Genomic DNA, 12,950 nt, shown 5'->3' on the forward strand with positions numbered 1-12,950 from the left:
GGGAGCTAAAAAAATTGGTAAGGTTGATAAAGTGAAATTACTGTTTAAGTGAAAATATAACCAAGACAATTCAACCTAGGAGGAATGTTAAGAAAATTCACTTTTTCCAAAATCAATGATTCGCACAGCATCCACTGAAAATTTGCCCAACCAAGCAACATAACTATCCAAAAATAATTCCCCCAATGCTGAACAATGGACAAACAATCAACAAACTATCAACCACGTGCAAACAATTTGGTAATGGACAATAGGGAGCAGAATGAGCACGAGCTGATCTAGGAAGTGGTAAATTATTTGACATTGTGGAAAGGAACATTATGCAATTTAACCATATTAAAGACTAAGACAAAACAGAATAATATGCAAACTCCATTCCCATCTAACATTAAAAGTACAAAATTCTTAAATGATAAAAAATGTTAAATTGCAACTGATCAAAACAAAGTACGGTTATATCAAGCAATCCTTGCCAAAAAGGAAGCTAGCTATAAGAAAAGTGTAAACAAAACACTCAGAGAATAAGGTGCTATCAGACAACTAATCTTCCTCCTCACCCTCATTCTCAGCAATGTTGAAGTACCTCAATTCATAAACATTTCTATCCTTGTTCGAAGCAATCACTCTGAGCCAGTCTCGCACATTGTGTTTCTTCAAGTACTTCTTAGTCAAGTACTTCAGATACCTGGAACAATACAGGCAGACAAACACTTACACCCTAATTCACGATATCAAGATAAATGAAAAAGAAAAGTTCTAATCACAATACGACTTGGATGAATTGGCACTTATGTAAAAGTATACAAGGTAAAATGAACTATGTTTCTTTCTCCCATAATCATGTCCTTACCCTTGGGAAAGTTATGCAAAAAGAATTTCTATAAAGGTTAAGAACATTTAGCTAATCAAAGAAACTCAATTTATTATACCGTCACATTTTCCCGATCCAAAATTTAATCCAAACACATTGACAAAATGTTATGCACGATTAAAAACCACGACAATTGTGGTCATATCAATGGCATTTGTCAGCAACTAACCATAATATTAAAGAACCCTAACATTTACAGCGACCTCTATTTAAAAAATTCTGCTACTAAACTTCGGATATATAAGCAATCTATCGCCCTACACGTTTTATATGCAGTAATACATCGAAAATCACCTTTTGGAGAAGTTACTGTCAGAGGTGACAATGATCTTGGTCTTCTCGCGGGTAACAGTAACAGAGTCACCGAGGGCACCAGCCTTGCCACCGACCTTGATCCTCTCTTGAAGAAACTTCTCGAGAGAAGCAATGTCCATGATCTTGTCTTCCACTGGCTTTGCACAGTCAATGGTGAATGTCGCCCCCTTCTTCTTCCCCTTCGCTCCTGCTGCACTTCCTCGACTCATTTTTCCTGTTATATTATACGCACCTCTGCATCCACACACGAAAATGGTTTATGCTATGTGACTTACATCATTTGATCGAAATCCATGGGAATCGATTTTTTGCTAATCAAATAGAAAAAAAAAGGCAGTGAAACCTTCAAGTAACGAATAATAAAACAGACTAAAATACGGTGAAAACCCTAATTTGCCTTAGTTATTGACGAAGAAGGAGAAGAAGAAGAAATTGCATAGAAGATAAAAAGAGTAGTACCGTACGAGAGACGTGAAGATGCGGCGGTGAGGTTAGGATTGGGAAGAGATGAGAACCGCAGTGGATATTTAGGGTTTGGATTTCAGTTTTTATATGATGGATCCAGACCTGCGTTTTATGTTTTTTTTTTTTTTAATATTGATTTATCTAGGATATTCATTTTTCCTCCTCTTGGTATGAATATTAGAACATGTTATTATTATATATGCTATACTTTTTTAACACGACATATATTATTGTGCCTATAATTTTCACAGTTTTTTTTTATTTATAAATGAAAAAATAAAGTTAACACTTTATAAGTACCAGATAAACGAAACTAGAATGATGGAACGAAGAAAACAATATTTCTTGTTTTCTTAAATAAAGCTCGAAACATGAAACTGAACAAATAAAGTTTAGGAATGAAACAGATATGTTAAATTAAACGAATATTAGTTATATTTTTTTAATTGTATGATTTTCCCCCTCACCATATAATAAAACATTTATCAAAAATTGTGTTCTAAAATAATAGGAAATTCTCAATTCTATGTTCGATTTTTCTTTCATTACATATCGTAAATTTTCTCTCACCTAAATAAAAAGTATGACATACAAATTTTTTATTATTTACTATTTTCTTCATCCTCCATGTTGGTCTTATTCATTTTCTTAATGAATATCTATATAATGGTATAGAAACTCTGTTTCATATATATCATCTGTCTTTCTTTTAAAATCATTTTACTAGTAGTTCATTACATTATTATTTACATATTTTAAAAAGTTATTATTGCTTCGTAATGTCACTGTTGTCAATAGTTGTTTGATATTTTAATATTATTTTCATTTTTTTTATAATAATAACATTATTTAAGTATGATTCGCATTTCAGATTTTATATAAATGTTTTTATTATTTTTTAATTTCTACGATTTTGTATCATTTTGGTAGTAATATAGGGTCATTATTTGTATTTATTTTACAAAAATAGCACTATTTAACTTTTGAATTTCAATATATAAATATAATTTATGATTGTTTTTCTATTACCAAAATATTTAAGTTTTCATATTGGATTTTAACAATTGTAATGTTTCTTTATTGTTAATTTTTAAAAACATCATTATATTATTAAGTGTTATTTTTTCGATATTACTTTATCATTATCTTTCATTATAATAAGTTTTGATATTAATTTTGTTTTGAACAACAGTATCATTTGCAATTTTACAGTTTTGTAACAACGTTATGTTTTTATTAGGTTTAGAAGTATAAAGCATATAACATTTGTGAGTGAAGGTTAGTTAAATTCGAACTTGGTTTAGAATGAATTATCAACTATTTTATTTTCATTAGTATCTCTTAAATTATGGATTTTTACCCAAGAAAAAGATGCATTAAGCGAGTGAAAAAGTTGAGAACCGAAAAACGAGTTATCTTGAATTTTTCAAAGTAGGCATTTGCATGTTTAATATGTGGATCCAAGTCACAAATAAAAATTAATAAAAAATAAGTGATTAAGTAAAGTCTGAAATAAAAATTAATAATAATACATTTTATGTTTGTTTTATTTTAAGTTTAATGAGTTTGCAAGATATTCAAACTAAGTCCTGTCCTTTCGATATTAGGAAAACTACAGCAATTAAATTAATCAAATTTTTGAATCCAAAGAACAAAAATGTACCTACTTTTTGGGTGATTTTTGTTGCTGAAAACATTTTTTTTAGCCAAGAAGTTAAAAAATCTTGATAAACTTTAACATATTTTGAAAATTTCGAAATACTTAGAATGCTTGGATTTCACTTATTTTTATATATCTAACACGGGCTATCACCCCACCCAAGATTAACATGCAATTTAGAGGTAAGATTAAGTGTATTCTCGATACACCAAATTTTGCATGAGCCTCGATGATTGAGAAGTAAATAATTTATACTCTACAATAATCCAACCACAAATGCTCTCATTACTAATTCATCACTTGAGATGACAATGCACCAGTATTTCTTCCAAAACCTAATTTGCCAGCTAAATATGATCTTATTTTATGCCCTCCTAGGCAGAGAAACTAGAGGAGACCAATGTCCATCAAACTGCCACATGGCTGCCAGAAACATGAATTCCAAGGCTAGCCAGAGTATATAGTCTGTCATAACATGCCAGCCAGGCTAAAAGCATTATGTAATGTTTCTCAAGCAAACATAAATTTTGATTTCCCACAATAGATGTCATTTGACATAAAAAAAGTATATCACCGATTTTGTGAAGGCATTCTTTCCGATTCATGCCGTAATCGAAAGCTGCTGGATCTGATACTTGGGTCTGACACACTGGCAGTCTGGTGGTATGCTCGCCAACTTGATTCTCTACCAACATGGTTTAATGCCAATGAAGGCAAATGATCTCTTTCCCAAGCATGGAAGCGACTATGTAGATGAGTTTCTTCTGGAAAATTGTGTGCTGAAGAACCTGGGATATAAACGAAGCCACTACTTTGGTCCGGTGACGAGGCCACTGGTGGTAAGTGAACTGACCCACTATGACTACTGGATCTTCGAGTGCTAGAAGCAACAGGTGTCCGTACTGAGGCAGAATTATGATGTCTCTGAGGTTGATAGTATGCTTGAAGAGCCTGAACTCTATCACGGGCCCGAGCATTGCTACCAGGATAAGGAGGGATCATTGAAGATGGAACAGTGTTCCCAGCCCTAGCAGCAGAACTTCAGAATTACACGCAGATGCATCAGATGTCTAGTTCCATCGATTTTTAATCGATCAATTAAATTAACCCGATTTCTTTAAGTATTTGACAGCATACAACACTACGAGCCTATAAATTTGAGGCCTAAGCAATATACTAACTTAGTAACTTCCACAAATACTAAAGCATCCAAGTATGTACACAAATTATAAACGGGTTACCTGTGACCAACAAGGAAGGGATGCATAAAAGATCCGGATCTGGGGACCTCTGAAACACCCCTGGCTGGCCTTTGACTACCAGGTGATACTGAGATCTGATCTGTGGTGCCTAGACGGCTGCTGGCAGAAGAAAAATGAGAGGAATTGTGATCCCAACTGTGATAATGAAGATCAACAGCAGGAAATGTGTAGGAGGTTGGCATGTCACCAGGTACACCATTCCAGTGGCTGAAATTAGAAGCTTCGGAAACTGTTCCACCAGAGTTGGAAGTGGAGGGATGTATTGGTCCAAAGTAGGCAATATATGGGCAAGGATGACTAGAAGATGATACAGCTGCTGCATGTTCAGCAAATATAGCTTGATGTCCCAGCATATCAGGATCTGCATCTCAAAGTTCAAGATGAATAACGAATTATGTCAAATGCTAGGTAGATGAAAAGGAGGCTAATGTTCAGGAAATGAAAAAGGATCTTACATGCAGTTGATGAAAAATCCCCTTCCCTGGAAAAATAAAAAGCAGAATATAAGCTACCATTTTATTAGAAAAACTTCCTTTTAGGAGGAAGCAGCATTAGCACCAAATTTTCCTTCTCTAAATCACCCACAATTCCAACATTCTATTCAATCACAACCAATCTTCCATTTCAACATGTCTGTCAGATACCATGATTTTGCTCCAAATAGTAACAGAACAGAAATTAGTTTGGAACCCCACAGTAGCATTCTAATTTCTAAACCAATCTTACGTTGGTAGTGCTTGTCTGTCTGCATTTTTTTAATTTATTGAAAAAATATTAAGTTTGACATCTTTTTAACAGTTAACACCAATAAATCATTGTTCCGAATGAAACTGTGTTTAGTACCCTTAAAAAAAGTCTTGGTTTGAGCTTTCTGGACTGAAAAAACATTATTGAGAGAAGAGATTCCACCAAAGGTAGTTAGTCAGATCTATTAATCATCATCAAATCCAGTACATACTTTGCACTAGTGGCATGGCTATCTGAAAAAAAAGGTTTAACACAAAGAAGTTTGAAAGAGAACAGTGAAAGGTTTGGAGAGTAGTCAAGAGCTAACAAAATGTGTAGAGCAAATGGTGTTACTCCCTTTACTATTGTTACAGATTTTAGATGACAGAACAGTTAAATCCAGGGAAATATAAACCCAAAAACCAGCCTGATTTCATACAGACTCGTTTTTGTTCTACTTAATGAAGATATGAGAAGTGTGATGTCAACTTGAATATTAGAATTCAACTTGAAATATTCTTTTATTAAGAATTCTTATATGCAATTTTTTCATAAAGAATTATATTTCCGTATTAGAAGTAATGTGCATACAAGGCAATACGGGACGTTCTGTCCTGGATCAATTGGAAATTAAGTCCTACTGAATACAAAGACTTTATGGAGTAACTTAGAAATACCTTTTCAAATTCTACTGATGCTACTACTACTCTCTTGAATTCTGAACTCTTGCTTCAAGATATCCATTTATCCCCCTCTAAGTTCTCAAAATTCTTATTCTAAAATATAATCCAAATTTAAGAATTCTGATGGCTTTAATATTTTAACCACATTTGAGATTTAACTTTACTAACCTAATTTGGTTCAGAAGCTAAGCACATCTTGTTAACCTTTTATAACATGTGTGGGACCTAAAAACAAATCAATGGTATCCATAACAGTAAACACCAATTATGTCTTAGAAACAGCCTTCACAAAAATCCATATGCATGTTTTCTCAGGGCAAGGCACTTAAAAGAACAAAGGAATATCATCAATGGGAATTAGAACACAGATTAGTCAGCATGAAAATTCATAACCGTACTCGAAAGATGAAGGAAGCCGGGTCAAGTTTCCAAATGGGCACCAGTGAACGCCAAAGGACTGCAAAAACCATTTAGAACTAACGTTTAGCTAACATAGTAAATGGAATCTATCTATCTGCATACAAATGGAAAAGAATGAGATAATTACATACATACATACATATAAAAGAGATATCAGCTAGAACAATGCACTGGAAGCAATAATGGAGGAAAATAATGCACCAATAGGGATTTCAAAGAGCATCAAAAGTATAGAAATAGGCAAAAAAAATATGAAGCAGAAGAGTAGGAGTTCAAATTCAAACCAAGTCAAAGACATTGAAATATTACATATTTGATTTTTTAAGTGGAAATGCACACATCATTCAATTTTTCCTTCCCTCCTCATCTGTGCTCTCATACAATATCCTACTACAACATTATCTGGTAAATCCTTTTTGATATAGCAAATTAAATGTTTGCAGTTTTGTAGTCTTAGATATGATTAAAAACAAATAAGCTAGTTTTACTTAAGACTAGTTTGCAACTTAAGTTACTCAAAATCAGTAGAAGATCAAATGTAGATACAGGTTAGGATCATAAACGATTAATGTCCCTCTAAGATCACGTCTTTCAACTGGACAGCAGTATTTGGTAGCACTGACTAATACAACAAACATTTAAGACTGATTTTCACAAATAGCAACCGACATTAATTTGCAGGACTAAATTTAAGGCCCACTGTAAAATGAGCCAATGCAAACACATAAATATGCCGTAATAGAGAAACAATTATAAGGCCACTTGCAGTTTCTATTACCATTTCAGAGTAGCTAACATCATACAGATCCTCATCTTGAGACCATTCGTCCATGCTAAATTCTGGATATGATCGACCACCATTAGCATAAAGCCACTGACCTTTCTCAATCTTACGACAATTGGGGCACTGCATTGCCCCCTTTACATTGAAGTGCGAGCCAATGCAGTCTGAACAATATAAAGAATATAATAAGTATAGCAATGTGACATGATGCTGTGCAGATGCAGCTATCAGGTTGTTAAAAATTGGGTTCATTAAAACATGAAACCAAGCAGTATTGCATCGAAAGAAAAAAGTGCATCCATAAAACCAAATGTTTTGAAATAACGTAATAGTATAAACCATGAAATTTTCATTCTAACTTTTCTAAACAGAACAGGCTGTTGGGGTGAGCGTGTTTTATATATAGGCTACTGGTTCAAGTCAGGGGAAAGACACTTTGATTTAACATTAAGATTTTCCCAGGTAATCAAAACCAATCTATCATTTTTTGGACAGATAATTAACAATGTTTTATATGATAGCTTGTAATGATACTAATGGAATACATATAATTTAATTAGGCCTAATTTAGGAAACTACGCAATCAAGTTGAGGAGTATTGAATTGAATGTCTTCCAAAAGAGTTAACTTCAGGCAATTCAACAAAATTGAGGAAATTGGAGGAATATTCTTATCCATATTCATTCATAAAACAACTATTCGGAGTTCGCCACTATATCTCCACCAGAGAAACACAGCATCGAATGGGAAAAATAAGAGAATGATCCACCTACAAGCTCCCTTTACCCTTTTCAGAAAAAAAAAATAACAAAACACAAACGACTTTCTCCCTCCCCCACGCTCTTATTTACCACCGTCAACAGAGGAACCTATATTCAGATATTGAATTCAATCCACCACAGCTTACTCAAGCAATCAAGCTATTCTAAACAACCTCACAAAAATACCACCAACCCCTCAAACATCATAATAACATCTCCTAAATCATCATATACACAAAAACAGGTCAATCCAGTAGCACGGTTAACACAATTGCGAGTACATCATCACCAAAATTTGATCATCCTCAATCCTCTCATCCGACAGAAAATAAAATAAATAAAAAAAACCCTCAGATCTCGATTGTCCAAACTTCAATCCAACAATTCTAATAGCGTCAAATCGAAATAATTAAAAAACAAAACAGCGCAATCTACATAAAACATACCAAGATGAAATTCATGTCCGCATTGAAGCTTGGCCCAGGATCTATCCCCGTTATCCGAAACAAACTCAAGGCAAATCGAACAAGCCACTGAACCAAAGGACTTCTTCGTGTCTCCATCATCGTCATCGTTTCCAAGACCCATCGCAAATCAAAAACCCTAAGATGGCATCACGTCACTGTAACACGATTGACGCCACACACAAATTGGGAGAAACACGAATGTTACGTGTATTCGAAAACAAGGTAATAAAACAGGTGAGATCTAAATTCTAAACTATCTTTTTGTTTTTGGTTTGGTTCAGTAGAGAAAGGAGAAGAAGGTTTGGAGTTTGAGGAACGGATGGCAGCAAAGCAAAATCTCTTTCTCTTTGTGTTTTTATTTTCTCTTCGTTTCTTAAACTTGGACCGTTAGATGTTGCTGCGGTTGGATTTCTAAAACTGTTGTCCAAACAAAACAACTTTATTCATTTCTTTATTACTTTCATTTAATTATGGTTGAACCCCTTCTCTCTTTCTCTCTACGTTACTCACCAATTCTAATTTTTATTTATTATACTACAATTATAATAATTTCTGCATTTATAAGAAAAATAAATTAAATTAATACTACACTTTTCTCTTATATGTTTAGGTTTCAGTGGATGGATTATTACAAAGACAAATAAAATACGACACAATATTTTTTATCTTTTAACATTTTCATAACAATTCAAGAATTTAATTAGGGAAAATATTTAATTGAAAATAAACTTGATTCTTTATCAATAAATAAATAAATAAATATATATATTAATATGCAAAAATAAAAATATTATTATTTTAAAGGATATTTTAAAGTAGTATGTTTGTTTGTTTTTATATAAATTGAATTTGAAAATATATTATATTAATAAATATGAAATAGAATATATTTAGATAGATTTTCAAACTATGCTTTATAAACGGTTGTTCTAAAAACTTAATTTATTGACAAAAATGTGTAATCCTATGTAAAAAAAATTAATGTACTTTTATACATTTGTTAATCTATTATATTAATTAATTGAATTAATGATACATTAATAATTGTAGCAAAATCCATTTTTTATTCATTAGATGCATTAGGTACATTAATAATTTATTTAATATGCATTAACTTTTTTTAAATATGTTAATTTAATAAGTATTTTATTTATTATATCATTCTATATCATGTATTATCTATACTATTATACAGAGATTTTTTTTTGTTTTTTTGTATATATTTTGTTTTTAATTTTCGTAAGTTCTTTAAATTTAATTATTTTTAAACTAAAATAGATTTTTATAATAAAAATAATACCTGCAAAATAAATAAAAAATATTTAAAGTAAAAATTATTTATAATAATAATAATTTTATTTTTTTTCTCGTATTTCCAATTTTACACTTTTAACCATTATTTTTTAAAACTTGAATAATTACTCATAATAAACAAAAAGTTAAATAATTACTCATAATAAACAAATTGTAAAAATTATTTTAACTACTTTTTTCAATTAAAATAATTAGCTTAATAATTTTATTCTTTAAACAACTAATTTTGAATTAAACTTTTTTATTTGACCATGTATTTAGGTTTAACTATTTTTTAAAACAAAAATAAAAATTCACCTCTAAACTAAATAAAAATTACCTTTATTGTAAAAGTTATTTACATTTAATTTTATTTATAATTATATTTTTATTATTTTTTATTATTATAAAAATGAAACAAACACATATATGTAATTTAGAAAATACATAAGGAAATTTCAGTCACGCTACACTAAATTAATAATTTATCCTAATATTTATTAATTTGTTTTAAATGTTCTAATTTAACAATGGGTAGAAAAAGTATTTTATTTATTATTATTTAAATGTTTATTTCGTACAATAGGTAAAAATACATTAATTTTTAACATAGAACATAAAAATTATATTTATACACATTTATTTTGCTAACTTTAAAATATTTAAAAAATAATAATTAAAATTAACAATTGCTTAGATATATACAAAAATCAAAACATCAAACTTTTTTTGTATTGTGATGTAGTATTTGTTTTGGTTGGAGTTGTCTTTTTCTAATAATTGTACGGGAAAAATTATAAATTATTTTTCTATATTTTTTTATGAATAAAATTACAAACAATTCACGTATATATTTTCTTGATATTGTTCTTCCTCCCTTAAATATATCTAAAACAATTTATATTATTATTCTATAATATACCATAAATGGTGAAATAATTATTCGACCAGTGTAATTTTGAAATTGGCCCTCCTAAATGTCATATAAGACAAAGACACAATATAAGGTTTACAATATTTTTCTTTTGGTATATGAATTAGTTAATATGTTTGAATTAGTTGGATAAAAAACTTATTTAATTAATTTTTAAAAACTTTTGAAATTTAAATATAAATTTTGTTTGAAATATGTAACAGAATGTTCTTGGACGGACAAACTTAACAGGGCGGACAAAAACAAGAACTGAATTGATTTCTTTAATAAAAATTTTTGCATAAATAATTTTATATCGGTTCATTTATTTAAGATTAATCTTTCTAAAAAAGTGAGTAAGTAATAACTAACAAATAACTAGAAGTTACATATGAATAAGAAAGGTAAAGGTTAAAGTTTCTTTCTTGATGACTATCACTTATTTTTGAGACACAAAAGGATGAAGCTTAGACACACTAATGTAAGCACTTCTTTCTACCAACACAAGTTCACATCCGTAACAAATAACTAGAAGTTACATATGAATAAGAAAGGTAAAGGTTAGAGTTTCCCTCTTGATGACTATCACTTATTTTTAAGACACAAAACGATGAAGCTTAGACACACTAATGTAAGCACTTCTTTCTACCAACACAAGTTCACATCCGAAGCACATGTTAAAAATTGAAGAGTCCATTTTGCAACTGTCATTAATAATCGATTATGTTATATAATTGATTATAATTGATTATTGGCCTTTTTCAAAAAAAAAATTTGGATAATTGATTATTAAATAGAGATTTTTAGAATAATAAAACTTTTTTTGGTGTTTTACTATTTGGATTCTACCTATTGATTCTTGGTCTACTAATTTTAAATAAAATACACATATTACAATACTTTAACAATTTATTAAATGTTTTAAATTGTTATTTCTCCTCGTACAATCTCCCCAAGTAGGATTCGAACCTACGACCAGTCAGTTAACAACCGACCGCTCTACCACTGAGCTACTTAGGAACAACGGAAAATTCGATCTAATAGAGTTCAATTCCCGTTCTCAACCCATGAATAGGAACTCGAAGTTTCCTTGGTAACTCTTCAAATTTATTCACAGTGGCTCCCTTCCATGCCTCATTTCATAGGAACCTCAAACAGGCTCTATTTCATTATATTACATCCATAAACTAATTTCATTCATTTCATATTCATATCCCTATCTTTGGTGTTAAAGTTATCACACCACATTAACACAAGTATTTATTACAAGATATGAACCAAAATATTTCTTCCATTTTATTTATCGTAATAAAAAAGTAAATCATCTATATCTTATCCTACATTCGTTAATTCAATTACAATTTAGCCCCTCTCAATCATTAAAAGTTTACTCCCATGAGTGTAATATTCCTCCTTAAAATAAAGCTAGAGTCTTAAGATTTTTTTGTCTAGAACTTAAGATAATCGATTATAACTTGGAATAATCGATTATTCCAAGAGACAAATTTGTACTTGAGTCAAAATGAAACATTCTAATACCTTGATAATATATTATCACCATTGATAATTGATATTTATGTAAGTTTAAAAAAAACAAATTTTAAGTATTCATAATCATTTAAAACACAACTAATATTCCTACAACTTTTCAAAGGTCATAAAATTTATCAAGATATCATCAAACTTGTTTTGATTTTTGAATTTTAACCAAAACAACATAATTTTGGTTCCCAAAATCTTATTTGGGTCATTCAGGTTATAATAAGAGGGATCAAAGCATATTTTCCATTAGAAACATAAAAATTGTTTTATTTTAAATTTATTTGAAGTGTGTCCCTTTTTCATACAATAAAAGCATACGACAACATTTAAGTTCCTATAATAAGTTGTTCATTTTTTAACGGATACATACAGTGTCTTTTATTCTTATGACTAGGAGCTTGCTTGTTTTTATGAAAATCCTTTTTTCTTAAAAAATTGTTTTCCAACAATTTTAACTTTTAAACCATTTGCAATCGATTTTTCACGATTAACAATTTTTAATTCATGCTCCTTGTAAGACCCGATAATTTAATACAAATATACGATTAAATTAATATTCTCTATTAAAATAAGAAATATTTTTTATGATTACCGTTTAGAGCATGATGTGGTTGACTAATGATCTGGTGAACAAGTTTTAGTGACATGGATGCAAGTCATGTATTATGTAAGGTGACATAAAAATGTAGGGTTTCAGGCATTTGGAAACAATATATGGATGCATGTTATGAAAAAGTAGGTTGAAGATGCAAATGTGGATGCATGCTATGTGTTCTATAAGATGTTAT

General features: G+C 30.3%; 2 protein-coding genes and 1 non-coding gene across 4 annotated transcripts; all 3 read right to left on the bottom strand.

The window, feature by feature from the left end:
• Positions 1 to 351: 351 nt before the first annotated feature.
• Positions 352 to 1,802, bottom strand: LOC108341989 (60S ribosomal protein L22-2). 2 transcript variants are annotated; one of them, XM_017579690.2, is made up of 3 exons: positions 1,651 to 1,802; positions 1,166 to 1,420; positions 352 to 685 (listed from the first exon to the last, which is right to left on the bottom strand). In XM_017579690.2, exons 2-3 carry the CDS (start codon positions 1,393 to 1,395, stop codon positions 541 to 543), a joined length of 375 nt encoding a protein of 124 aa, XP_017435179.1. In that variant the 5' UTR covers positions 1,396 to 1,420; positions 1,651 to 1,802; the 3' UTR covers positions 352 to 540. The 2 variants fall into 2 exon arrangements, with proteins under 2 accessions (XP_017435179.1, XP_017435178.1); XM_017579689.2 differs by having other exon boundaries at positions 1,646 to 1,798.
• A 1,771-nt stretch (positions 1,803 to 3,573) lies between these two features.
• LOC108343241 (E3 ubiquitin-protein ligase RFI2) lies at positions 3,574 to 8,799 on the bottom strand. The gene is made up of 6 exons (XM_017581387.2): positions 8,394 to 8,799; positions 7,181 to 7,350; positions 6,381 to 6,439; positions 5,029 to 5,054; positions 4,553 to 4,934; positions 3,574 to 4,350 (listed from the first exon to the last, which is right to left on the bottom strand). Exons 1-6 carry the CDS (start codon positions 8,533 to 8,535, stop codon positions 3,882 to 3,884), a joined length of 1,248 nt encoding a protein of 415 aa, XP_017436876.1. The 5' UTR covers positions 8,536 to 8,799; the 3' UTR covers positions 3,574 to 3,881.
• Positions 8,800 to 11,568: 2,769 nt separating this feature from the next.
• TRNAN-GUU (transfer RNA asparagine (anticodon GUU)) lies at positions 11,569 to 11,640 on the bottom strand. Its single transcript has one exon. It is a non-coding gene; the product is annotated as a tRNA-Asn (tRNA).
• Between the last annotated feature and the right edge of the window lie 1,310 nt (positions 11,641 to 12,950).

This window comes from Vigna angularis, chromosome 6 (genome assembly GCF_016808095.1).
Source record: "Vigna angularis cultivar LongXiaoDou No.4 chromosome 6, ASM1680809v1, whole genome shotgun sequence".
Taxonomy (NCBI): Eukaryota; Viridiplantae; Streptophyta; class Magnoliopsida; order Fabales; family Fabaceae; genus Vigna; species Vigna angularis.

Coding starts and splice junctions, on each gene's coding strand:
- LOC108341989 (XM_017579690.2), bottom strand. CDS start 1,395: ATGAGTCGAGGAAGTGCAGCAGGAGCGAAGGGGAAGAAGAAGGGGGCG. Junction 686..1,165: donor GACAGTAACTTCTCCAAAAG/GTGATTTTCGAT, acceptor GTATTGTTCCAG/GTATCTGAAGTACTTGACTA.
- LOC108343241 (XM_017581387.2), bottom strand. CDS start 8,535: ATGGGTCTTGGAAACGATGACGATGATGGAGACACGAAGAAGTCCTTT. Junction 7,351..8,393: donor CGGACATGAATTTCATCTTG/GTATGTTTTATG, acceptor TATATTGTTCAG/ACTGCATTGGCTCGCACTTC. Junction 6,440..7,180: donor ATGTTAGCTACTCTGAAATG/GTAATAGAAACT, acceptor TGGTTTTTGCAG/TCCTTTGGCGTTCACTGGTG.